This window comes from Cavia porcellus, unplaced genomic scaffold (genome assembly GCF_034190915.1).
Source record: "Cavia porcellus strain 051 isolate PalLab524CR breed Dunkin Hartley unplaced genomic scaffold, mCavPor4.1 scaffold_17, whole genome shotgun sequence".
In the NCBI taxonomy this organism is placed as follows: Eukaryota; Metazoa; Chordata; class Mammalia; order Rodentia; family Caviidae; genus Cavia; species Cavia porcellus.
This window is the reverse complement of record NW_026947500.1, coordinates 20461935-20487307: the sequence shown is the minus strand read 5'-3', so window position 1 is coordinate 20487307 and position 25373 is coordinate 20461935. Positions and strand designations below refer to the sequence as shown.

At 46.1% G+C, this 25373-nt stretch overlaps 2 protein-coding genes and 1 long non-coding RNA gene across 5 annotated transcripts in view; 2 read left to right on the top strand and 1 right to left on the bottom strand.

Annotated features, from left to right (window-relative positions):
- Positions 1 to 743, top strand: part of LOC100726647 (inactive Rho GTPase-activating protein 11B) — a 36354-nt gene extending 35611 nt beyond the window's left edge. The window contains 1 exon segment of the mRNA XM_063229006.1: positions 435 to 743. Coding sequence (XP_063085076.1) covers positions 435 to 743 — 309 coding nt within the window.
- Positions 744 to 925: 182 nt separating this feature from the next.
- On the top strand, positions 926 to 6629 carry Ctsv (cathepsin V). Of its 2 annotated transcripts, none has more exons than XM_063227364.1 (8): positions 926 to 1128; positions 1829 to 1965; positions 2201 to 2323; positions 2427 to 2573; positions 3430 to 3654; positions 4082 to 4244; positions 5318 to 5435; positions 6234 to 6629. In XM_063227364.1, exons 2-8 carry the CDS (start codon positions 1840 to 1842, stop codon positions 6331 to 6333), a joined length of 1002 nt encoding a protein of 333 aa, XP_063083434.1. In that variant the 5' UTR covers positions 926 to 1128; positions 1829 to 1839; the 3' UTR covers positions 6334 to 6629. The 2 variants fall into 2 exon arrangements, with proteins under 2 accessions (XP_063083434.1, XP_005002989.1); XM_005002932.4 differs by lacking the exon at positions 926 to 1128 and adding an exon at positions 1234 to 1539.
- A 10973-nt stretch (positions 6630 to 17602) lies between these two features.
- LOC134470868 (uncharacterized) lies at positions 17603 to 19761 on the bottom strand. Of its 2 annotated transcripts, none has more exons than XR_010040063.1 (2): positions 19455 to 19761; positions 17603 to 18276 (listed from the first exon to the last, which is right to left on the bottom strand). It is a non-coding gene; the product is annotated as an uncharacterized LOC134470868 (long non-coding RNA). The 2 variants fall into 2 exon arrangements; XR_010040062.1 differs by having other exon boundaries at positions 19624 to 19761.
- Between the last annotated feature and the right edge of the window lie 5612 nt (positions 19762 to 25373).

Here is a 25373-nt window from a genome sequence, read left to right as displayed (position 1 = left end):
GGGGACTCGGAAAAAGGATGTTGATTTTCTAAAATACATTTTCTACATTGAATATGATTCTTGTATAATTCTTATTTCTTCTGGTGCTGGGGATTGAAGCCAGGACCTAGAACATCTTATATGACTTTGGAAATCAGAAACATTTCTGAATTGATTTCCTTAAATCCTTCTCTATAGGATATATATTTTCACCATGTAAATCATTTTCTCAAACGGCGTGACCTCAACTCTTACATTTAAATATTATTAAGTAAAATAAATACTATTAAAGTGAATTTATTAAATGTGAAGCAGTGCATCTGGAAACTAAAACACAGCCCATGATGTAGGGTGCCGGAAGTCAAAGCAGTTTTCATCCTTCTCAACCGCGTTTCTCTTTACTAAACCGATTTTCTTCCGTAACAAACGCAGGTGGGTGAGAAACCCCTGGACAGAAAAGCCGGATCCGGCTACCTGGCCCCGCGCCAGCGGCCCCGGCGACCCCACCAGCCCCTCCCCCAGGTCCAGACAATGACCAGGGATCGTCTTCCCCCGGTGGAGGCTCTAGCTCCTGGGAGCTGAGCTGTGGGGAGCCACGCATCTGCCCCATCTCCGCTAGAGACCAACCCGCAGCCAGCGGCGGGCCCGGCGCCGACCCGCGGGAGATGCTGGCGGAACCCACAGGTCCTCCGGGCGGTGTGCGTGGTGACCCACGGGGGCTCGCCCGGAGCTCGAAGCGAAGGACTCGGTCGCCCAAGTTCTGACCTCCCTGTTCCTCCCGCCCCCATCCCCACCCCCACCCCCACCCCCATCCCCACCCCCACCCCTCCCGCCCCCATCCCCACCCCACACCCCTCCCGCCCCCATCCCTCCGCCTGGGGAGTCCCGCCTCCCCACTGCCCATTCCGCCCCGCCCCAGTCGGGGTCTGCGGGGGGACCCAGCGGCGTCACGTGCCCGAGTCCGCCAGCCAGCGGGCCCCGCCCCTCAGCCTGCGCAGCCAATCACAGTGCAGGGGCAGAGGGGGCGGACCCGGAGGGCGGCAGACGCAGGGCTTTAAAGGCAGGGTGGACGACGTCGGCTGCATCCCCGGACCTCCGTCGCCGCCGGCTGGGATTCTTCGAAACGCCTGCGCAGTAGCGGCCCTCCAGGTGCGCTCCGCCCTGAGCGGGGCGGCGGCACTGGGGCTAGGAACCTGTGGCGAGGGAGGGAGCCAGGGTTCCGTGGATCTTCAGCTCGGTTTCGGAGCCTCGTCGCACCCAGGCTACCGTGTCTCGGGAACGGGCCGGGCAGAGCGGGCTAGGGTGCCCTTCTCCCCCGTGCCTCTCAGACATCGCTTGGCGCGGAGGCCGAAGCAGGCGGGGTCCCCTGGCCTGGCCCGAGTGCCGCGTGGGGGGCTCCGTGGATCGATGGCCTGCGCTCCTGGGAAGGCGACCGGAAAGCTTTCCCGGAGCCCACAGCGCTCACCTCCTGGACGTTAGTCCCAAAGACGGAGTGAGGTGTCATGCCGACCAACTGGAGGAGCCCTTCTCTACTTGGGGTCCGCCGGCCTCGGCCGAAAGGTTTTGCTTGGATGCCGTGAACGGCCCGGGGAAACTTCTGGACCTCCCCTTTCCTTGTTTTCTGGGTGTTGGCTTGAGATTCCGGGCCATGAGTGCCCTGAGGCGCAGCAGAACGCAAACGATCACTGCTGCTCCAGCGAAGTTTTGTCTGGTGCTGTAGCGCTCATCAGCACTTGCTTTTCATTTCTAGAGCCGAATCAAACACTTGCCTTTTGTTTTTACTGAATCTCTGGCCAGTTTTTCATCAGCCCTTTCACACGCTTGGTGTTAATAACTGGTTTCTCTCTAGGTGTTTGAACCATGACTCCGTCATTTGTCCTGGCAGCTCTTTGCTTGGGCATAGTCTCAGCTCTTCCAAAACTTGATCAGACCCTGGATGCGCAGTGGGACCAGTGGAAGGCCGCACACGGGCGACTGTACGGATTGGTTGGTAACATCCTGTCTCTTTATTCCCAAGCGCGGGCCTTGATTTGGGGAGTTTGTGGCCAGAGCAGCTTCTGGCAGCCAGCAGTCACCTGAGGGCTGCATTGTGAGTGGTGGGCACCAGCACCCAGGCAGTGTGAAGCCACCTCCCATGGTTTCTCTTCTGCTGTCTGCGGAGCCCCCTGCGTGTGCTGAGTTTTAAGGAGAAAGGCAGCCTATCTCGTGTGTTTCCTTCTAGAATGAAGAAGGGTGGCGGCGAGCAGTGTGGGAGAAGAACCTGAGGATGATTGAGCTGCACAATGGGGAATACAGCCAGGGCAGACACAGCTTCACCCTGGGCATGAACCACTTCGGAGACATGGTGAGTGTGGGGCGTGCTGGTTCACTCGCACTGCTCTCCTCGCTGCTTAACCAAATGGCATCTATCCCACCTTTTCAACTTTATCATTTACTTTTCCTTGAAGACCAATGAAGAGTTTAGGCAGGTGATGAATGGCTTCCAACACCAGAAGCACAAGACAGGGAAGATGTATCAGGAGCCTCTGCTTCTTCAGCTCCCCAAATCTGTGGATTGGAGAGAAAAAGGCTATGTGACTGAGGTGAAGAATCAGGTATGCCAGTGATTCACGCCCTCCAGAAGTCCAGGAAGGAATTGGTGGTCTTGGATAGACTGTAGGGTGACAAGCAGCTCACTTTTTTTTTTTTTTTTTTGCATTTTAAGAGCAACCCTTCCCAACGTGGCCTCACAGCAGCCTGCTCTGTATGGTTTGTTTTTTTTTTCCCTGCTCTGTGTGTGTTTTGTTTTGTATTTTGAGATACGGTCTATCCTGTAGTACAGAACGGCCTTAAAAGCACAGCCATTCTCCTGCCTTTTGGAGGGTTACAGTTGAGGGCCACCTGGCCTGGCTTCTCAGCATTTTTAAAAATTTTTAAAAATTTTGTTTGGGGATCGAACTCATGACCTTGTACTTGCCAGGCACTTGTGCCGCTGAGCTAAATTCCCAGCCGTGCTCTGTTTTTAAAGGACTAGATGTCCCTCATTTAAAGACCGAGTTCAGTTCCTGCGCGTTGGTCTGCTAAACGGGGAATTGCATATAATGTGTACATTAAAAGTATTCAGGACTAAGAAATGGTCAAAGGAGATTTCAGCTTGATGACTTGGCTTTTATTATTTTTTTTTTTTTTTAACTCTGACATGGAGTAAAGTAAGGTGTAAAACAACAAAACTGCAATGCTGTACTTGTACTGTACAGTTAGCAAGCATAACAGTACTGTGCTGTAGACGCCACCACCACTTCTCATGCTCCTGCAACACTTGTAAGTCAGGAAGCAGGTGGCAAGGATGCACAGATGGTCATGAAACATCAAACGGGTAGGTCCTTAAATGAGGAAAACTCAGATACTGTGTTTAAACTGTTGTCAAGTCTTTTCTTTTAAACTGCCACCTTGTTTTTACTCCTTTTTCAGGGACAGTGTGGCTCTTGCTGGGCTTTTAGTGCAACTGGATCCCTGGAAGGACAGATGTTCCATAAGACTGGTAACCTGGTTTCCCTGAGTGAGCAGAACCTTGTAGACTGTTCTCGACCTCAAGGCAATCAGGGCTGCAATGGGGGCCTGATGGATTTTGCCTTTCAGTATGTCAAGGACAATAAAGGCCTGGAGGCCGAGAAATCTTACCCGTATGTAGGAAAGGTAAGGTGAAGTATCTTAAATTGGTTTTCACTCCAGCTGTTTTGGGGAAGGGCGTACTCTTCAGAATTCACTGTAGGCTGTAGAATCTGTATCTCCAAACTGTTATTCCTTCATTATAGCCTGTGGACAGTTGATTGATTAAATACTCACAGTATGCAAACTGTTCTATATATAATAAAAATATCTCCACTGTAAAAAAAAAGAAGTAGTTCTTATGGGCAAGTCAAGGGCTTCTCGTGGAAAGAACATCCATTTAATTTTTGAGTTTCAGGTCAGCTAATGATACTCTGCTCCAAAGATGAGTCCTAGCAGTGTTGAATTGAAAGACATAAGCTACAAATTGACAGATGTTTCAGTTCTAAAACTCAGGCCTCCCAGGAGGAGGTAAACAATGCTAATCATGTCTCTTTCTCTTTAACTTTAAAAGGATGGAGAGTGTAAGTACAAGCCAGAGCTTTCTGCAGCTAATGACACTGGATTTGTGGATGTCCCTCAGCGGGAGAAGGTCGTCCAGAAGGCATTGGCGACCGTAGGCCCCTTGTCTGTGGCTATCGATGCCGGCCTTCAGTCCTTCCAGTTCTATAAGGAAGGTGGGTGTTTATCAGGCTGTGTGGCCGAAGTTCAGGCGGAATCCCAGAGCACTTCCTTGACTGACTCTGGAATCCTGCTTTCCAAGACAGTATAGGCTTTGAGTCTGTGTTTAATGTAGTGATGCAGTATTTCCATTTTTTACACAACATTTTTCCATGATTATAAACCCTCCATGAGTATTTTTGAAATTACATTTATTGTTTTGTTTTATTTTTCTTTGGTACCGGGGATTAAACTCACAAATTCGCACTTGCCAGACAGGCGCTTGTGCTGCTGAACTAAACACCCTGCCTCTTCCCTGGGTATTTTTTTTTTCCCTCTTTTTTTTTTTTTTGAGATAGGGTCTCACTATGCAGTTCAGCTCACTTTGTAGCCCAGGCTGGCCTTGAACTCACAAGGATCCTCCTGCCTCAGCCTCGGGAGTGCTGGCCACACCCGGCTACCTTGAGTATTTTTAAATGACTCCTTAGTTAAGTAGACGCAGCCTAATTTACCTGACTGTTCTCTAATTGCTATATCTTTTTTCTAAAAAGATTTTGACTAGTGTTGTAAAGTTTGTGGCTTACATATAAGGCTTGGTGGGGGCTATGTGAGTGGTCTCAATTTCTTTAGATGGACATTTTAGTTAGAAGAAATGACTGATACTTTAACTAAGAGATGAAAGCCAAAGTCACCTGAGGCTTGGCAGCAGTTTATTTCATTTTTTTAGATTTGTTTTTTCTTAGTAGAAATTATCTTGGAATACTGAATTTCATAGATTGTAATTTTTAATTTGTGTTAGTACATGTTTGCAGTGTGTAATGGTTAAATTCATTTTAGGGAGCTGGTATGTAACATGTCTTCTCTTTAACACCCCCCCTCGCCCCCACCTGTTGGCTTCCTTCCCATTAATTTCATTGACTTCTGGTGAACAGAGGTTGGCTTTTTATCAGCCATATTTTCTATGTTCTTACATGGAATTTGCTTATGGTATTTCTGATAATGTTGCGGTTCTGTCCTGCTGTGAATGACAGGATTGGTGTTGCCCTGTGTATTGGGAACCTCTCACCCCGTGCTGATTTTATGCTCCTAGGCATTTATTACGATCCAGGTTGCAGCAGCAGGGACCTGAACCATGGCGTGCTGTTGGTTGGCTATGGAACTGATGCATCAGAGACCGGGAAGGGGGACTATTGGCTTATCAAGAACAGGTATGGAACTCCAGGTATTATACCAGTGTTTGGAATTAAGATGAGAATTTCTGCATGTGACCAGCGTTTGGATGCAGGTCCTGGGAACTCAGGTTTGAAACATTAAGCCTCTCTCCCGCTGAGGGGGCACACGGCCCCAGTCCGGTTTCATTCTAAGATACGGTGCCAAGCTCGTTGAGGTCAGCGAATGCGTATTTGTAATGCTGTGTTTCTAAATTGTGAAAATTTTCTCAATTCTGAAACATTCGGCTTCAAGGGCTTCAGGAAATGGATTTTTGTGTAGAATACAGGGCTAATTTCTGTCTCTAGTATTCCAGCAAGGTAAGGCATCCACCTCTGCTGATACTTTGTTGAAGCTGAAGGATAATCTCTGTGTGTCTCCTTCCCATCGACAGTTGATGCTCTCCCCTTGGTTCCGGTTTTTGAGATAGGGTCTTACTGTGTAATTCAGGCTGGCCAGGCAACTCACTGTGTACCCTACCCAGGACTTAGCTCACAGCTCATAATCACCTCCCGCCTCACTGATGACAAGCATGCCCCCCCCTACCCCTGGCTTGCCCTTGCATTTTCTTCTGAGTTCTCAGAGGCCTCAGGAGTTGTCGTGATCAGTTTTCTCCTTTGATTAAAAAGTAGTTTAAGACAATCTCTGGAGACAGACTGTTGTGTACATAGACTGTGCGAGAACTTAGAATAGTACATGATACGTGGTAAGCACTGTTTTTTAAGCATTAGCTATTAATGAAACTAATATATATTTTTTCCTTTCTTTTTTTTAACCAAATGGAAAACCTGTTTCAGTTGGGGTACAACATGGGGCGCAGATGGCTATGTAAAAATCGCTAGAAACAGGAACAACCACTGTGGCGTGGCCACTGCAGCCAGCTATCCTCTCGTGTGACCTGCTGCGCTGAGGTGACAGAGGACTGAGGACAGCGTGTCCACAGGAATTTTACCTGAACACTGACCAAGCCCTTATTGTGTAAGACAAAAACACTTGAATCATTGAGGATTCAATTTCCGATTTGAATTCTGTGACATTTTTACAAGGGTAAAAGGTTACCACTACTTTACTGTTATATAAACAGCTGTATGATATTGAAAATTCCAAGACTTAATTTTCATTTTTTAAAAAGAGTATAAATCTTTACCTATTAAAGTAAATTTTAGTGTAAAATAATAAATATTGGTTCATTATATGGAGTGGGACTTCTGTTAATGCACTGACTTTGTATGCATAAAAAAGATACTGTACTCTGTAAAGACAACTCTGGCAGTAATACATCAGGGAAACACTAAATGTGTGGACTGACTTGGCTTGTTCAAGTTAAGCTGTGTGTAGTGACACACAACCTTAGTTAGAGTTACTTGAGAGGCAGAGGCAGAAGGATCACTTCTAGCCTTATACCTTCAAGGCCAGTGTGCACGAGAATCTCAGATTAACCAAAAGATACACTTCCTGTCAGCTGTGCACTGCATGCACCTTAATGCAACTCAGTTTCATAGTTTTATTTTTAATTGATTTAATTATACCTGGATTTGCAATATGTTTTAACACTGCATTGTACAGTGATCGAATGAGGCCATTAAGAATATTCATTGTCTCGAATATGTATCACTTCTTTGTAGTGATGGCATTTGAAATCACACTGCACAGTTCATCATGGTTAACTGTGGCCACCTTCTGTGGGATAGAAGGCCCCTACTGACCCAGCTCTTGTATCTAGCATGGGCTGCGCTGTTCCAGGACAGTTTCTTTGCTTCTAGGCAACAAAACAGGTTCATCGATTTAGATCTCAGACAAGAGGTTCCTTCCTTTGACCCAGGGTGTCTAGATACTTGCTGAAAGTCATGTTGGTAGGGACACCTTTGCAGCCTGAAGATAGATGGGATACACGTGGCTGACCAGCACTGTTTTGTTTTGTTCTGCCAAGTTTCTGATGACATCCTACATGCTCTTACGGCAGAGCCCCATGCCACCTCTCAGTCTTAGCAGAACTAAATTTAACAGTTGTGATTAACAAATCTCAGATATGTGGTAATAGGTGTGTTCGAGGTCCACAGGAGATAAGGCCATGCCGCAGAAATAGTCCTCTGGCCTTGGAAGAGGGATGTGAAATCACAGAGGATAGGACAGGTCACCCAGTCAGATTTAGATTTGGCTATCTCATCTTTGTCTTAAAAATACACTCAGAAGGAAACAAAATAGGCACATAATTACACAGGTAGTAAGTAAAAAGAAAAACACTTGCTTATTTAAAAGACAGGACAGAGGTGCACTAAACTGGTGAATTGCGGGTGCTTATTTTAACTTTCTGCAGAGAGCCTTTTTATTTTTTGTTTCTTGGTTTTGAGATGATCTCACGATGGATTTGAACCCTCCATGGAAGCCTGACTCAGCCTGCCTCAGCCTTCCAAGTGCTGAGATTATAGGTGTGTGCCACCAGGCCCTGCGAGAAAAAGAGTTGTGTATGTTTGTTTGAAAAAAACTGTCCTGCATGCTAAACAACTGTTGTGTGTGTCCTTGTGTATTCAAAAGCCTAAAACCTGTGACTTTGTAGGTTTGTTCCCAGTCAAAAAGAAAATGCAGCTGATTGGCTGGTGCCCTGCTTACTTGAGCCGTAATCTGTTATGAAGAAAATGAGTAGAAACAAGAGAGTTTGTCAGAAGGGCTGAGGGTGTGGCACAGAAGGACAGCACATGCCCAGCACCACAAAAAGGTTCCAATCTATCCAAGCTGATGGCCATTCATATGCTCAGATTATAAAACAGTGGAAGGTTTCGTCATTTTCAGAGACTTTAAGAATACTCTTCTCATGAAATTCCAAGCCACATAAAGCATGTTTTTGCCAGGTGTGGTGGCACACAGCTGGGCTCAGATTTACCATCCTGAGTCCGCCTTCAGGACGCCTGGGTTGAAGGCCTGTGCCGCTGCACTTCTGTTCAGATCATTTATGTGCTCATTTACGCCTGGAACTCAAATGCTTATGTCCCCCCTTTTATTTTCCCCTGCTTGTTTTTTAGTAGTATTTAGTAGTAAATAATTGTGTCAAATCCATGGCTGACAACCCTGGCAGGGTTCCCATGTTACAGTCCCCAGGCAGAATTCTCCTCTCTGCCCGTAAAGTCTTCAGCTGGTTGGTGAGGCCATGCCTGTGATGGACAGTGAATGTGCGTTCTGTATGCAGTGTCAGCCGAGTTAATGGCGTCTGCACGGAACTGTCAGGGCTCACCTAGATGAGCGATATAGTAGCCATGTGTGAGGCAAAATCACCCCACTGCAGGAATCCCCCTTCTCCCCACACGCACTCGCACACAGGCATTCTTTAAATGCTTTCTACTCCTTTTATTTTTCTAGCATTTTAAGGCAGCCTCAGGAGGTTCTTGGTATGTCAGGACATTCTGCAGGGAGATGTTTTTCTTAAATGCTGTTTGTGACCTGAAGTCCTTTCCTCCCCAAGGTTTTTTGGCCAGGATTTTGAGCTCCAGGAATGAGACATCAGTGCACCAAACACCACACTTTCTAGAACCTATTTTTCTGATCTAAAACTGCTTCTGAAAGCAACAAAGCAATTGCCAGGTGCCTAATGTTACATGATTTCCTTTTGCTAACAAGTGGATTCCAGAAAAAGGAATTCGGGCCTAAGTGATATAGGGACCTCCAGATAATAAAGGGACCTACACTCCCCAACTTACAGATGTCTGATACTGCAAGTTTGTGTTCCCCAAGATTGAAGAGTGAGTTCTAAGGGCCCACAGAGACTGAGTGGGAGATACTTACTGGGGGAAATGCAGCTTCTGTGTAAGAAGGGAAGCAGAAAGTGGGTTACTCACAAACCCACTTCTCAGGGAAGATTTATAGCAAAATCTTGAGATGTGTCTGAAATCAAAGCGGGACAAAACTGACTGACCAATAAGTTTGTAAGTAGACTTGCTCAGGTAATATTGATCAGTGGAGGAAGCGGAACGGGTATGGGAAGACCAAGGTCCTTTCCTCCAAGGGAGGTCAGGGGCCTTTCCTGGAAGGGATGGGCGAAGGCCTTTGTCCCTCACCCAGGTGATTGTTTAGGATGTCATTGTTTATTCCTGGGGAAGTGGTGTGGTCATTTCATCTTTTATTTTTAAGCCTGACCTTTCAGGAATGCGCCTCCAGCCACAGCTGTGTTCTCAGGTTCTGCACCGACTCCTTCCAGGGCCTGGCTCTGTCTGCTTAGAGTATTTCTGCCTAATAGATATATGTGGCATATCTGTAATGACATGGCTTTGAAGAAAAGAGAGGGAGGGAGAGAAAGTCCTCTAAAGCAGTAGTGAATCATTTAGTCAGTGAATCTTAATGTACTATGGCAAAAGAAACCTGAAGTCTGGCTTAGGAAATACAGTTTTTGAGTAGAAAAAAGTACATGTAGGGACAGGGAACTCCATAGCTTCTGCCTCTGCAGACCAGATTGGTGATTAGACAAAGGGAAGGAATGAGGAAGAAATTCACAACAGGAAGGTCCTAGGTAGCATGATTAATGAAGTATGTCAAGCCAGGAGTGGTGGTACACACCACCTGTACCTCAGCACTTGGAGGCTGAGGCTGGAGGATTGCTGTTTGAGCCCAACCTTGGCTACATAGCAAGGCTCTGTCTCAAAACAAACCCATATGTATGAGAAACCTCCGTTTTAAAATCCTTAATCCTAAAACTACCTGGCCTGACTGCCCCACCCATAATCCCACCTTCCAACAAAGGACAGGAAAAATCCGGGCCAGAGGAAAACCAAGGTTAGAGTGAAAGACAAACTAGGGAACCAATTGGATTTCAGGAACCTATGCTAGAAAAGGAGCCTAATAAACAGCAGCTACAGACAAGAATCTAGAAGTATTTTCCTTTTGAACCCATGCTATTCATCCAGACAAGCTGTCTGCCTAACCCTTCTCACCTTCAAATAAATCGTCTTCTTTTATTGATTGATTGATTGATTGATTGATTTACTAGGTCTTTTTTCTTTTTTGGGACAGGGTCTCGCTTTGCAGTTCAGGCTGGCCTCTAGCTCACTTTGTAGTCCATGCTGGTCTCTAACTCACAATGATGCTCCTGCCTCGGCCTCCCAAGCATGGTTTCACTGTATGGTTCAGGCTGGCCTTGAACTCACTTTGTAGCCCATGCTGGTCCCTAACTTACAGTGCTTCTCCTGTTTTAGCCTCCCGAGTGCTGGGATTACAGGTGTTTGCCACCACACACACCTGGCTCTTTGATTTGAAACTGTTTCTTTAGTTCTTTTATGGTTGCTGGGTGTAGGATCTCTGGGAGCTGGGAGTCCCAGCAAAGCAGTCAAGCAGTGTGGTGTGGTGTACATTCCTCCCAGACATTACACAGAGTGCTATGGGATGTTTAGTTGGTATTTTAAACAGATGCTTAAAAACCGTCCTGTATCTTTAAAGTGTTCATAAAGATCATAAAGCAAATATGCTACTTGGAGGTGATCAAAGGGGCACTTTTTCTGTGTGCTATAGAATGTCAATTTAAAAATAATATGCATTATTCTCATGAATTAATAGATTCCAAAGTACACAGTTTAACAATGTAGCTGACTGAGAAGGCAAGCTCTGTCTTTTGGGGATGTGTTTGTGTTGTTTTTTTGTTGACAGGACCTCACTAAGTGGTTCAGGTTGGTCTTGAACTCATCATCTAGCCAGGCTAGTCTCAAACGCATGGGGACCCTCCTACTTCAACTTCCTGAGTAAAGTCTCTGATCTGAGGTGTCCTTGTTCCCGAGTCTTGCAGAGGAACTGCTCAGCTTGTCACTCAATCTTTCCTAAAGCAGACACAAGATCTGCCCATCCAGGTGGGTTTTAGTGTGGCCCAGCACATCTCAGTACCCCCTACCACCTTTTTTTGAGACAGGATTTTGCTATATAGCTCAGGCTGACCTGGACTATGTAGCCCAAGCTGGCCTCAAACTTGTGATCCTCCTGCCTCGGCCTTGAAAGTGCTGGGATTATAGGCCTGTGCCGCTACACTCAGCTCTCTAAGATTTCCAAATGCTTATTGATAGAATTGTGGGGGCGGGCAGCTGAAAAGATAAGAAGGATGAAATACAAATGACCTTTATTTTAAGAATGCAGGGAGAGACCCCCCTGACACCCTGGGGTGTGGCATCTCCCCCCCCCCTTCCCCGGGGGTCAGCGATCTCTCCATGGGACACGTGGAGTGGGGACATATAAGTAGCCTAGGTTTGGGGTGGAACCTAAGGGGCATTAGTGATGCACAGGAGCCCATTGGCACTTTTTGGCACCAGAGGTAAATTCCTAGGGGTGGGGAAGATACAGTCACAGGTAAATTCCTAGGTGGGGAAGATGGAGCTCTTTGGTTCTGCCTGAGGCTTTACCGGCTAGTGTTCTGTCTGGGCCAAAGCTCTTTCATATCCCGTCTTATGATTATTATTATGAAAAGGGGCGAAGATTTCTTTCTTTACTGGTTCCTGCTGGAAGGGGGTGCTGTACTGGGATCTAGGGGAGTCAACGGGATGATGGTTGATGCCCATGTAGAAACTGGTGCCAGGTGTTTTAGTCAGGACAACTTCACTGGTGAATGCACGTATATCAGACTGGAAAAACAAAGAGACAAGATGTTATGAGGAGGCATGGCACTGTCATATTTAAGGACCCAGGTGAGGTAGAAGGAAAGGTGCCTTTGATTTTGATACGTCATTATATCAGGACCATGTTGAGGTAGAAACATTTCTATGGTAAGGCATAATTCTGAAAAATAAATATGGGGTTAGGAGGAGTGAAGTTATAAGAGGTGATTACTCCCCCATCTGAAAGGGTACAAGTTAAGAGGGTAGGTAGGTAAGTCTTGTCTCTGGTATGCATGACATTGGAGTCTTTAGGAAATACTGTTGAGTCCTGCTGTAAAAAGAATAAGAAATTAGAAACCAAATTGGATAATAAAAATATGACAGCCTGAGAGTTGTGGTTGTGAGGCCTTGGTGAAATGGAGATGAATAGGCAAAAGGATGGTTAGATCTAGGGCTGGAAGGACACCATTTAGCCTGAGTGATGTGAAACCAGGATGGCAGTCTAGCAACTTTGATCACTGTTGAGGTTGCCAAGAATATCAGGTATGGGTCGCTCTAACCTGGTTGTAGTCCTTGGAATGATTTGCCGTAATAGGACTTTAGTAAATATATCAGCAGTCTCCCTGGTTGTAGGAAAGGCTTTTATGTATCCTGAAAAACTATAAACAAAGTGAGAAGACAAAATTTATCTGTCAGTCTTGATCAGGGTTGTCTGAGAAAGTGGTGAATAGGAAAGGAAGAGGGGGAGTGTTTAGCGATAACAGGTGAAAGCTGTTGAGGCCTCAGTGTCTGGGTCAGCCTGTATAAACACAAGGGAATAAAAAGCATTTTTAAGATTTAGAACTGTAGAGTGAGTGGTGGAGGGAAGATATGGCACCACTGGGTGGATTGGGAAGAAGCAGTCTGGAACCTGCGCGAAATAGGCCCTGTTTGTAAATGGGATAGGTTGACCCTCAATACCCCCTAGAGCTTGAGGACTTATTATAGTGGCCTGAAAACTCAGGAAGAACTCTGTATATATGGCCTCTATGTCCACAAATATAGAGAATGTCTTATCTGAGACTTTTAGTGGGAGTTGGACTCTGAGACAGACACCCATAAAGGGGGCTGTTGTTGGCCCTGAGCCCTGTCAGTCTTCAGCAGCAAGTTTAAGCAGATCTGTCGGCGATGAATCTGGCAGTGTTGGCATTTTGTGAGGGCTAGAAGTTAGGATGGCTTACCCACTCTCTGGTGGCTAGGACAGTCCAGTAGCCTTGGGGTAAGGTCTCAAAGGATCGCCAAGATGGGGCACTCTCTTGCCCAATGTCTTCTGCTGCATTTGAGGCATGGTCCATGGGGGTGGCCCAGGCAGCTTCACCTTGTGTCGGTTTACCTGTCTCAGAACTCCAAGTGTCACTGTTATTGTTATCTCTGTTGTTGAAAACACGAAAAGTTGTATTAAGAAGGTCTCTATGGAAGTTTGAAGGTCAAGTTTTTTCTTTTTGTTGTGGGATCTACAGTAGAAGGTATCTGTAGAATTAAGTAAGTATGCAGGAGTCAAATATAATCAACAGGGTATTTATGACAGGTCCAGAGAATTTTAGGAACTGACATGTCATTTATGCCATATATAAGTATTTCTTTATGTTATTAAAATGTCTAATGCCATCTGATTTTTGGAGGACAGCCTGTTTAATTTTACCTTTTTATTTAGGAGAGAAATCAGCTATGGTGTTATTTAATATCAGTTGAATATAGTTAATTATGGCTTGGCAGGCAGACAGGCTGGGAAAGGTTTAAGTTTGGCTTCTGCCACAGTGTTGGTTTTGTTGTTTTGCATGTATCATATAACCCTTGTCTTGGAAAAGAGCTAATGGTTCCCAGCAAAAGGAATTTATAATTATTTTTTAATTTTAGTTGTTAAACAGGAGTTCGGTGACAATACAGTATAATATAGGCAGTAAGCTTAACATAGAACAATACTGGTGGTTTATAGCAAACGGAATTTATAATTACCTCTTAATTTTGGTTGTTAAACATTTAGGAGATTGCTGAAGGCTTTAATTGATAAACAAGGCTGGTAAAATTATCAGGTGGCCACTTCCCCATTTATCAGCCAAAGTCTTGTCTATTGTCAGCTTATTTAACCTTGATTAAATGGTTTGAGAATGTAAAAAATAGCATCTCTGAGCTGAGCTGCCAAGCTGCTGTTTATGTGTGTTTGTGGTCCGGCGCTTGAGCTTGGGCCGGGGACTGGTCTAGCACACAGGCAGAGCACGCCTAGCGAGGGGGCAGTGCAAGTAGTGGGGGCTGGGGCTGGAACTGCCCTGGAAATGCACAGGGTGGGGGTGGGAGTGGCAGTGGGCACGTGGTGCAGGGTGGGGGAGAGCTGGGAGGCAGAGTTGGGACACAGCATGAAACTGGACCTTACACACTGAGACCCTGAACGGGGCTGATCGTACAGGCACGGTGGGTAGCCGGACCGACACAGAGCTGAGCCGCCACGTGGAGCCGAAACTGCTTAAGAATGCGGGGAGAGACCCCCAGAGCCCCTGGGGTGCGGCATCTCCCCCCGCAGTCAGCGAGCTCTCTGTGGGACATGTGGAGTGGGGGTATATAAGTAGCCTAGGTTTGGGGTGGAACCTAAGGGGCATTAGTGATGCACAGGTAACCCATTGGCACTCCTTTGGCACCAGAGGTAAATTCCTAGGGGTGGGGAAGATGGAGCTCCTTGGTTCCGCCCGAGGCTTTACCAGCTATAGTGTCGTGTCTGGGCCAAAACTCTTTTACTTATTCAGTGCATCTCAGTCCTTTCCTCATCACAAACAAGAAAAGGAATCAAATGTCCCACGAAGTCCAGAGACCACACTAAAATTTTTTTCTGGTTGATATTTTTTAACTTTGTATTTCGTTTGTACATATTTGTCACACACAGAGATTACACTCCTTATCGGGAGTTTGTGCCTGTACATATCTTCATTCTCTTTTCTCCCATTCCCTCCCCTCGCCTTCTTCCCTGCCATTGTACAATCTTACGTCTGTCTTACGTCTCCCATTCTCTCCCTCCCCGCTTTCCCTGTCTTCCCTTCCCCTCCTCCTCTTGCTCCCTTTCCCGTCTGAACATTTTCTTCCTGATTCCTAGTGTCTGGCCTCCACTATGCTCCACGTTACCCTTTGGGTTTCTCACACGAGAGACTGCAATATTTAAACTCAGGTGTCCGATTTATTTCACTTAAGACTGGTCTTGAGGTGCATCTGTTTTCCTCATATTTGTTTTCTTTATGGCAGTGTAGTACTCCATGGTATCACAATACTACATTTTCTTTGTCCTTTCATCTTCGGATAGGTGTGGGGGCTGTTTCCAGATTTAGCCATGATAATTTGTGCTTCGGTAAACATGGGTGTACCATGCATGTACCACTGTGGCCTGATGCCTTTAACTCTCTGAGGAAGATGTCTAGAAGGGGAACGGCCTGGTCCAATGGAAACTCTAGTTTTAGATTGTTGTGGAATCTCCATACTGACTTCCATAGTGGTTGCACCAGTCTACACTCCCACCAACAGTGGAGAAGGGTTCCTTTTCTCCCACAGCCCCACCAGCACTATGGGTTGATCTCTTGATGACAGCCATTCTTTCTAGGGTGAGATGGAATTTCAGTGTCCTTTTACTTTGCCTTTCTTGAATAATAGTGATGTTGAGCATTTTTTCACGTATTTGCCATTTCTACTTCTTCATCTGAGAAATGTATGTTCATTTCAGATGGCCATTTCTGGATTGGGTCTTTAAATTTGGGAGATATGATTTTTTTGAGTTCTTTATTCTAGATCTTAAGCCTTTGTCTGAGAAATAGCTTGGTAAACCTTTTTTTTCCATTCTGTGGGTTGTCTCTTCACACTGTTGGTGGTTTCTTTTGCTATGCAAAAAGCTTTTAACTCAATGTGATCCCAGTTGTTGATTTTTTGTATGTTTCCTCATGTGGAGGGTACATTTCCCAGCTCACTTCACAAGGCCCAGCATGGTCCTGATACCAAAGCCCAACAAGGACAACACAAAAAAGACCAGTTTTTCTTAGGAAGTTCTCAATAAAATACAAGTAAGTCATATCCGTAAATACGTTCCACAAATGCAAGGTGGGCTCAATGCTTGAAAATCAACCAGTTGATAAGAGAAGAGGCCTGTACCAAGGCCAACAGCCATTCATACCCATAACTCTCAGTAAATTAGCAACAGAAGGGAACTGTCTCAGCCTGATAAAGAGGAATTGCAAAATAACTAAAGCGAACAACACATTTGATGGCAAAAGCCTTACAGTCTTTCCTTTAAGATCAAGAGTAAGACAAGGCAACCTTCTCACTACTACTCATGAAGTATAACACACTGGTTAAAAAAAGACAAGACCTGTGTAAGTGGAGACATATCACGCTCATAAGTTAGAAGAGTCTCTACAGCTCGAGAGTCCTAAGGATTTGGAGTAAGGTATGCTTTTACCTCATGTAATATCCTCCATTTGAAAAGTTGTTTCTGTAGCTGGATGTGGTAGTGCATGCTTGTAATCTTCATACTTGGGAGGCTGACGCAGGAGGATCGCTCTGAGTTCAAGGCCAGACTGCCTAAAAAGTGAGTTGAAATCCAGCCTGAACTGCATAGCGAGACCCTGTCTCAACAAGCCTCCCACTCAAAAAAAGAAAAGTAGTTTCAGGTTTGTTATCAATAACTGATAGAGATTTAACTCCTTAACATGATTGCCAGTGATTATGGAACCAAAATATTCATCATGAATTTTTGTCATTGCTCACTGAATCAAAATATTGGGTGTGCACAAAGCTATGCTTTTTGTTATACAGAATGGTAAATAGTAGACCAGAAAAAAATAAGATCCAAGTACAACTGTCTAAACATGTGGCTCACTCGCAGTGTGTATATTCCTACTGCTAATACATGACCTGCAGCACACCTGACAGCCTCATGGGGAGTTCACTAAAATCACTTAACGCAGGGGACAGAAATCCAGATTCCCAGGGCCTTTATGCCAAGCTACCTCCTCAGCTTTTATTTTGAGTCAGGGTCTCATTAAGTCACCATGTTGCCCAAACTGGGCTCAGCCTCCTGGTTCAGCCTCCCAGAGTACAGGGGTTCCATGTGTGCACCACTGCACCTTTCTGCATCTTGCTTTTATAGATACATCTGCAAGGTACAGTGCATCATCCAGGAGTGACTAGGGCATTACAGTTCACTCGGTGGAGGCCATGGAATTGCTGTGGTAAATACAAATTCCGCTCAAGGTAAGAGTTCTGGGAGATGTATGCGGTGATCTACTTTATGTGCATACAGATGTGTCCTGAGCTTAGCCTCATAGTATTTCATGACAGATGGCTCAATTAGTTGACAGGTAAGTCAGGACAAAGAAAGAATATATAAGTAGAAAATTAGGGGCTCTGGAGGAGAATTACACAGATGGACTTCTAAGAATGGCACATAGAGGGATGTAAATGCCAAAGGACAGGATATTAGAGCATGGAACACAAGTTTGGGTATTTACTCCATTATTCAAATTGAGGCCTCCGATAAGTTTTCATAAATGTTAAATGAATGTATGTGTAAATCATTTCCTCTGTTAGAACATGAATAGTAATTCCTTAAGCATTTATTGTTTTAAAGAAAAAGCAAAGGGTAGAGTATAGTGTTTAACCTTAAGCACCTCTTCAGTCATCAGAAATGCATGCTATTTGGTGTTGAAATGCATGGGCCAAAACAGCATGGAATGTTTTTTCTGCAGACTGTTGGCTCTGTTATGGTTTGAGAACTGGTAGTCAACTTAACACCAGCTGGATTACATCAGCATGCATTGAGAGAAGATGCTCCACCTGAGGAGGGTTGCCAGGATAAATAGGTGGAGAAGAAGGTGGAGAAGATGTTGAGGGGGTTGAGGCGTTAAGGGGGCATTGTGGGTTCTCCTATGAGTTGCTGTCTGAGCTGTTGGTTCTCCTGGAGAAGCTTTGGTCCTCACATCGAGCATTGCTTCCTGGCTCCAGAGGGAAAGACATGCTGCTTGGTCTCCAGGATGAACTTGTCACGCTGCTTCCTGACACGTACACGACTGTGCTTGTCATCGGAGGAGCTCGGGGCCTCTGTGTTGCTGAGGACAGCCGTGGTGCCTTTCAGGCTAGCCCTGCTCTTTGTTGTGAGTGTGACTTCTCGGCTCCAGCGTAGAACCCTCATCCCACTAGCACAGCTCCTTCACCCTGCTGGCATAGACTTTCTGGCTTCCACCGCTGACTCTTGGGTCTTCCCAGCACGGATCTGTAAAAAAGACTGGCATGAGTCCTTCTTGTGGGCTCTGGACTTCCAGTTGGACTCGTGGAGGCATTGTCCTAAGCTCTGGGTTTTTATCTGGACTCATGTGGGACACTGCCGTGGGGTTTAGGCTCTTGACCAAATAATCTATGTCTTTGCGGACAGATTTCCTGCATTCTCCTGTGTTAACTTCCTGTGACCATTATAAAAATATTATAAACTCCATGTCCTATCCTAGTTGTTCTCTGTGTACAACCCCTGACCACAACAGCATCTGTACACATTTTAACTGGGTGACCCTATGTTGTAGGCACTTGTGTTGAATAATCCACCAAATGTATGAAGAATGATATGTGCTACGTAATACACTGGTAAAAACTGAAAAACTAAATATCCATCACCACAGATTGATTAAATAAATGATTTACCTTATAATTAAGGAGAATAACAACTTAGTTCGGCACTGCCCTGAACATGTAACTGGATCAGGAGGCAATTTTAAACGTCAAAATGAATTGTAAATAAGTAATAAACATGTTTTCAAAAGGCACCATTTGCTCTATCACAAAGTCTAGAATTCATCATTAAACATCTTCTAAATTTGGAAAATGGGTCAGAGAAAGCTTCTAGTATACACAATGCCATATTTTAATGAGTAAATTTTTAAAAGAAACTGCATAATGATATATATTATGAATTTATAAACTATATGTAAAATATATACTATGTAAATTATATAAATTAAAATACAGTTGTGTGCGGTGCCAAGAAATACATGCAGGGCCTTACGCATTTTAGAACTACACCTCCAGACTCAAAATATGATTGAACAATAAACCGGAAAAACTCAGGCTTTTAAAAAATATCAAGACCTACTTTACAGCGTTGTTCAATGAATATAAGAAGCACAAAATATCAAACTGGCAAGCTCATCACAACGGACAAACGTTGGGATGTCTGCTTTACTGTTACATTTAGTTTTTTCATTACCCATTTGAAAGATCTGAACATAAAAAGCTGCATTTAATGAAAAAGAGCATCTGATCGTTAGGAAGCGAAGGAAATTGTGAACGGAAAAACCCTGTTCTGCCTTGCGGGAGAAAGCGCGCGGGGCGCGAGCCTCTCGGAAACGTGGCGATTTCGCTGTTTTGGAGGAAAACGCGTGGACGACAGCGGGACCCCACCTCCCTCTGCCGGCCCGGTACGGCCCGCGGCCGCGGAGCGCGGGGAAGCCCTGAAACCCAGCCGCGGGGGCGGTGCAGACCCGCGATCTACAGCGAGATCCCGAACGCGCACCGGACACGCCGGGGAGGGAGACGGGCTTTCCGCACGCGGCTCCCGGCGGGCCCGCACCTGCGGGGCTGCGTGCTCCTTGGGGACCCGCAGCTGCCTACATTATGGCCAGCTGAGTCGCAGGGCCAGGGGTCAGAGGTCAAGGTCCTGCTTCCGGTGCGTCAGCAGGCCGGCTCGGCTGGATCTGCCATGACCGCGTGCCGGGCGTTCCAAATGGAAACGCTGCGGAGGATGCTTTACCCGAGTGCACCTAGTCAGCGCCCCTCCTCTGGGAGTAAATGGGATCAAAGGCTTTAGAAGAAATTACAGGCGGTGGCACACGCCTGTCCTCCCAGCACTCTGGAGGCTGAGGCAGGAATGTCCTTGAGAGATTGCGGCCAGCCTGGACTACATAAAGAAAAATGACAGAAGTCTGTAATGTTGGTCAGAGGCATGCTTCATAGCCTGAGTTAGGATAAAGATGCATGCGCCTGGCCAATCATGTTATGTCTCCATGTCCCTAACTTGATGGGAAATAAAGGAAATGGTCCTCCTGTAACGATTAAACTGTGAAAGATCTGGGGGATTCGCAATATGCTTGGTAAGGTTTTTTTTTTTTTTTTGCTTGTATTTTTGTATCTTACATATTTTTGAAAAGGATCATTGGGCGAGACAGTTTTCACCTTTTCTAGAAATAAACCTTTGATCACAAATCCTGTTTTTTTATAGTACTGTTGTGTTCTCTATTCAAGTATTTTATTTACATTTCATAACTTTTTACCAAAAAATATTTACAGTTTTTTTTCTGGTTAGCTTTGAGTTTAAGAGGCACACTGAATGAGGGAATATTTTTATTTCTTTTTTCTTCTTTGGCATTGTAAAATTTTCAAGCACATAAAAAAAGTATAAAATGGTAAAATGAACATCCCTGCAAGACAAGTCCTTGGGTTTAAGAAAACAACTTTTCATGATGTCTGTTACTTTTTTTTTTAATTGCTGAGACAAAATATCTGACACCCAAAATGAAAGAAGGAAAGGGTTTTGTTACAGGCAGCTGAGCTAGTTAGAAATATTCTAGGCAGTTAGACAGGGCTGGACCCTCAAAGAAGCCAGCACAGAGGACCAGATGTCAGATGACCTTGGAGGAGACACATATCTCTTGCTCTGGGCCAGATCTCCTGACAGAAGGCAAAACAAATGGAACCACACCCTTGAGTATAATCCTTAGAGATTAGGTATGGGTCACCTAGAGAAGCCAGGAGTCACCATCTCTCCCTCTATAGGAAGAGTCACTGATCCATAAAGAACGCTCACCTGCTATATAGCTCGCTTCCCCATTTGTTCCCAATTTAATCAATTTTACCTGAGCTGTTACTCTTATTGGCTAAACATAGCGAGTCCAGTTTTCCCCAGCTTTAGACCCACCTCACCTCATGGTTTTGCTGTATAAAAATGTCTACAAAAGACAGAGTCCCTGGCAACCCACTTAGGACCCCTTCTGTCTCTCTTTCAGACAGAAACTTTCTCTCAATAAATATTTCTGCTCTTAACCTCCGTTGTTCCTAAAATTTGTCCTTCGATTTTAGAGAACACGAACTTGTACTGGACATAGCAGGTCGGGAGTTTCATTCCCCTACATCAGTTTCATGGTGACCTCGTGGCCTAGTGTGGAGGCTTAAACGTGTCATCACCTGTACAGCACTCAGCCGAGTGCAGGTCACTAAGCCCCAAGGGAAACACACATACTGTTATGTTTAGAAACACTCTGTTCTTTTCATCAAGTGACTCGCATCCCCGACACCACGCTGTGAGGTCAGCTTATCCATCTGTGCTAACAGGAACCACCACTGAGGCTCAGGTTGGTGCACCCGTTGTCCAGGTCACAAGCCAGTGTGAGCCGCCATGATTCAAGGTCAGGTGTGACTTGCCATCTGCTCAGGTGCTGTCTAGTGTCACACAGGGTGAAATGAGCATTATAACCTTCACAGTCCTGACCTGAGGGACCAGTCTCCACACACACGGAAATGTAATGCGGTCTTCTTCTTCTTCTTCTTCTTCTTCTTCTTCTTCTTCTTCTTCTTCTTCTTCTTCTTCTTCTCCTTCTCCTTCTCCTTCTCCTCCTTCTCCTTTTTCTTCTCTTCCTTCTCCTCCTCCTCCTTCTTCTTCCTCTTCTTTTTTTTTGAGACGAGATCTCATAGTGCAGGCTGGCCTTGTGCTCTCTTATGTAGCCCAGGCTGGCCTTGAACCCCCAGTAATCCTCCTGTCTAGCCCCTCAAGTGCTGAGATTACAGGTGTGTACCACCAGATCAGGATATCCTTTAGAATGACTCTTAATTTCAAACAAACAAACAAAAGCCCCCCAAAATAATAGGGGTTGGATACGGAGAAATGAAAACCTTCTTGCACTGTTGGTGAGAATATCTAGTGGTAGAGCTGCTGTTGAAAACAAATATGTGGCTGTTCCTTGCAATTTTTTTTTTTGTATCAGGAATCTAACTCGTGACCATGTGCTTGCAAGGCAGGCAAGCTGAACTAGATCCCCAGCTCTATTCCTTGCTATTTTTTAATTTTTATTTTTGCTATATTTTATAATTTAATAATTATTAGTCTTTCTGATGATTTTTTTCCTGAAGACATAGCAACTTTATGTCTTTACATTGTATAAGACTCCATGTGTTCACCCCAAAGTACCCTTGAATCTGAACCATGTAGATGCTTTGTTTATCTTTCGTTTGGTTGAACTTTACATTAGGATGGGCTATGTGAAAACATCTGGTATAATCTCCTCAGGTTCCACAGTTTACTGGAGAGCCCCGACCTTCACCCTGACATTCCATGAATGTATTTACTTCACACATTTTGGTAGTTTTATTGATGTCTTCTCAGAACTGAGATCCACGTGCGTACTAGTGAACACCTCCCAGGCTCTGCGAGGCCGAGGCAGGAGGATGGCAGGTATAACCTGTGTGTGCCCAACGTGTCACTCAGCCTGACAACTTAGTAATGAAATGAAACTCTGCTTCAAAATAAAAAGTAAAGAAGACCAGTGTGCAGGAGCTGGATTCAGTTTCCAGTATGAGGGGGGAGAAGAAGGGACTTCCCCCACTCGGGACTCAGAAGTCTTATGTGTGGCCCTCACGTGTACATAATAATCTTACCGAAAACTTGTGAAGTCACGCATGTGGCCAAACTTGGCAAACAGTGGAGTTTCTTGGAGGCCCCAAGGATGTTTTTGGATTGGAATTTTATCTCTTGTTCATCTCCTTCATGATCTTACATACGATACTGCAATTCTGGAGCAGCTGCCCTGGAATGCGCATTGTTCCATGACCAGGTGCTGAAGATCCTAAGTGTTCCAAGGTTAAGGTAGAAAAGAGCAGCTGTTAATACTCTGCCAGATAAAAGCCAAAGGTGGACAGCTTGCCTGGGGAGTCACTGGACCCTGTGGTCACTCTTGCTCTTCATGACCCACAGCCAGGGGACGGACCTGAGGGAGTGGCCGCTGCACATGGGGCACACGCACATCAGGGTCTGGCTTCGTGCATGGGGAGCTGCGGTCCATGCTGCCTGCCCACTGGCGATGGGGTGGTGGGATGGGGTGAAGGACAAAGCCCTGTGGAAGGCTGTGGTGGCTCAAATTAGCATGGTGGTGGACGAGGACTTGGAGAGCGCAGTCAGGAGATGGAATCTGGGGAAGCGCAAGGTGGAGTGGGTGAGGATGGAGGAAGGCACGGGCTTCCGGGTGTGTAGGATGAGCTTGGGGTGAATGGGGACCACTCACTGACCTGGGGTGCTGGACAGAAAGGACTGATGTCCTCAAGGGTGGCCTTGATTCTAGTTTCCTGTGCTCTTTGGGAAATTGACAGTGTTCTTGGAGGCAAAATTTGAGAGATCACGGAGCACGAGTGTTTGAGAGGACAGCAGGGAGAAGTGTGCCCATCGTGTCATTGTTAGCCTGAGGCTGTGCCCCTGCACCTGAATACTGGCTGCAGAACAGCAATAACATAACCCTGAACCCCCTCCGCCAAGCACATGGTCTGCGCTCCTGTTCATCGTGCTGTGTCTTGGAAGAGGAAAGCCCCTGCGCCTGTTTCTGCACGTCCACCCCCAATCATGTGATTGGCGTTCCGTGCTTGGTGAGATGATCTCAGGCCCTGCCCTGTACTTGAAGGAGCAGCATCTGTATGGTAACAGCATCTCAGCTGTTTCCAGGAGCGCAGATTTTCAGAGCATTGTAGATCTTCATGATCTTATACACGATCCCACCCGTCATTCAGTCTTAAACTCAGGGCTGCCTTTTTTCAGGGAGCTCTGCCTGACCATCCAACCTACCACGGCAGGCTGCAGGGACAGTGCACCAGCTCTTGGTGTACCTGCGCGTGGTGAGGGTTCTGAGGACGTCAGTCTTTCTCTCCCACTGACTGTCTCTGGGAGCAATACTTGTTCTTTCTCTTTATATCACCAGCAGGTGGCATGGGATTGGCTCACCACAGACTGCAAATGCCCCCTACTTGACAGTCTTCAGCCTGCCCTCCAGCCCTGCCTTCACCTGCTGCTGGAATCCCTGCAGTGTGAACTCTGAGGAAATCAGGCTTCCTGCTCTCTACAGCCTTCGTGTATAGCAGGAGCCAACAGAAGTGCAAGGTGCATGTGATTCACTGCCCGCTCTGCTCTCCAGGGGAGCAGCCGCCACTGGGTGTAAAGCGTTTGCACCTTGCTGTCATTTTCCAGTTTTCCTACAGAGATTTTCCTAAGGGTGATAGCTAAAGCATTGCCAGCCGCACAGAGGGCTGTTGGACTACGTCTCAGAACTGCTCCTCATTGCTTTCCATTCCTCCTCAACCTCCCAAGCAGCCTGACTCTCCTCCCTTCTCCAGCTCCTTGATGACCACCAGAGCCAGCTTCTCAGCGCACTCCTGTGCTTCCCTCGTGTTCCTCAGCTTCCTTTTGCTGGAACAAATTCCTGAGAAATGAGCATCGAAGAGGAAAGCTTTGTCTTGGCTCAGTCCTGGTGAAAGGTTTCAGACTAGGGTCACTTGGCCCTGTTGGGTTTGGGTCTGTGGCAAGACAGCGTGCCAGGCCTGGGAGTGTGTGCAGCACAGGAGGGAGACGGAAGAGACTGGAGTCCCATCATGCACTTGGAGCCCCCCCCCACCCCGTGACTTCAAATCATCTATGAGGTCCTTATGATTCCCACTGCCTCCCTTAGTCTCCCAGAGGACCAAGCCTTTAACACATGACCCTCTGGGGGATGTTCCCCTCCAAGCTGTAGCACCGCTGCAGGGCCCTTTCCAAGATCCTCCCCCTAGTCCCATTGTAGCAGAAAATGCCCCCAGCCAGTATATTTCCATTTCCCAGGTGACAATGCCTATTCCAGTTCTGGTTGCTTCTGTCCCTTAGAAATAGCTGGTTCTTCACAGGAAAAAAGAACCCAAACAAAAAAGAAAGGACAGGTCACTGTGATAGCGATTTTAAGAACCAATTGAAGAGAGTCGAGTACTCTGCCTCTGTGTCCCCTCCTTGGCAACCCTGTGAAAGCTTCCCTCCCTGGGCCCTCGAGGTCTAATAGTTTGAGGGACAGTTGATGCCTATTTAGTGCCTGTCTGACATTAAATAAACCCACCTCCAAACCCAGGGTGTCATTCTGGTGTTTGTGTTATGCTTGCACTGTGTTCAGTCCCTTGCGTGTCAGTGAGATCTATGTGGAGTCCCCATGTCCTGCTTCCCACCTGTCACCCCTGAGCACAGGACTCAAAACTGTCCCGAGTCTTTACATCACATGACAGGTCACATCTGTGCCTTGGGGCCCGCGCTCACCCTCCCCTCCTCCA

Bases quoted from the DNA above. Each gene is read 5' to 3' on its own strand.
- Ctsv (XM_063227364.1), top strand. From the start codon at position 1,840: ATGACTCCGTCATTTGTCCTGGCAGCTCTTTGCTTGGGCATAGTCTCA. The intron at 1,966-2,200 runs GTTGGTAACATC...GTTTCCTTCTAG, and splicing joins ACGGGCGACTGTACGGATTG to AATGAAGAAGGGTGGCGGCG. The intron at 2,574-3,429 runs GTATGCCAGTGA...CTCCTTTTTCAG, and splicing joins TGACTGAGGTGAAGAATCAG to GGACAGTGTGGCTCTTGCTG.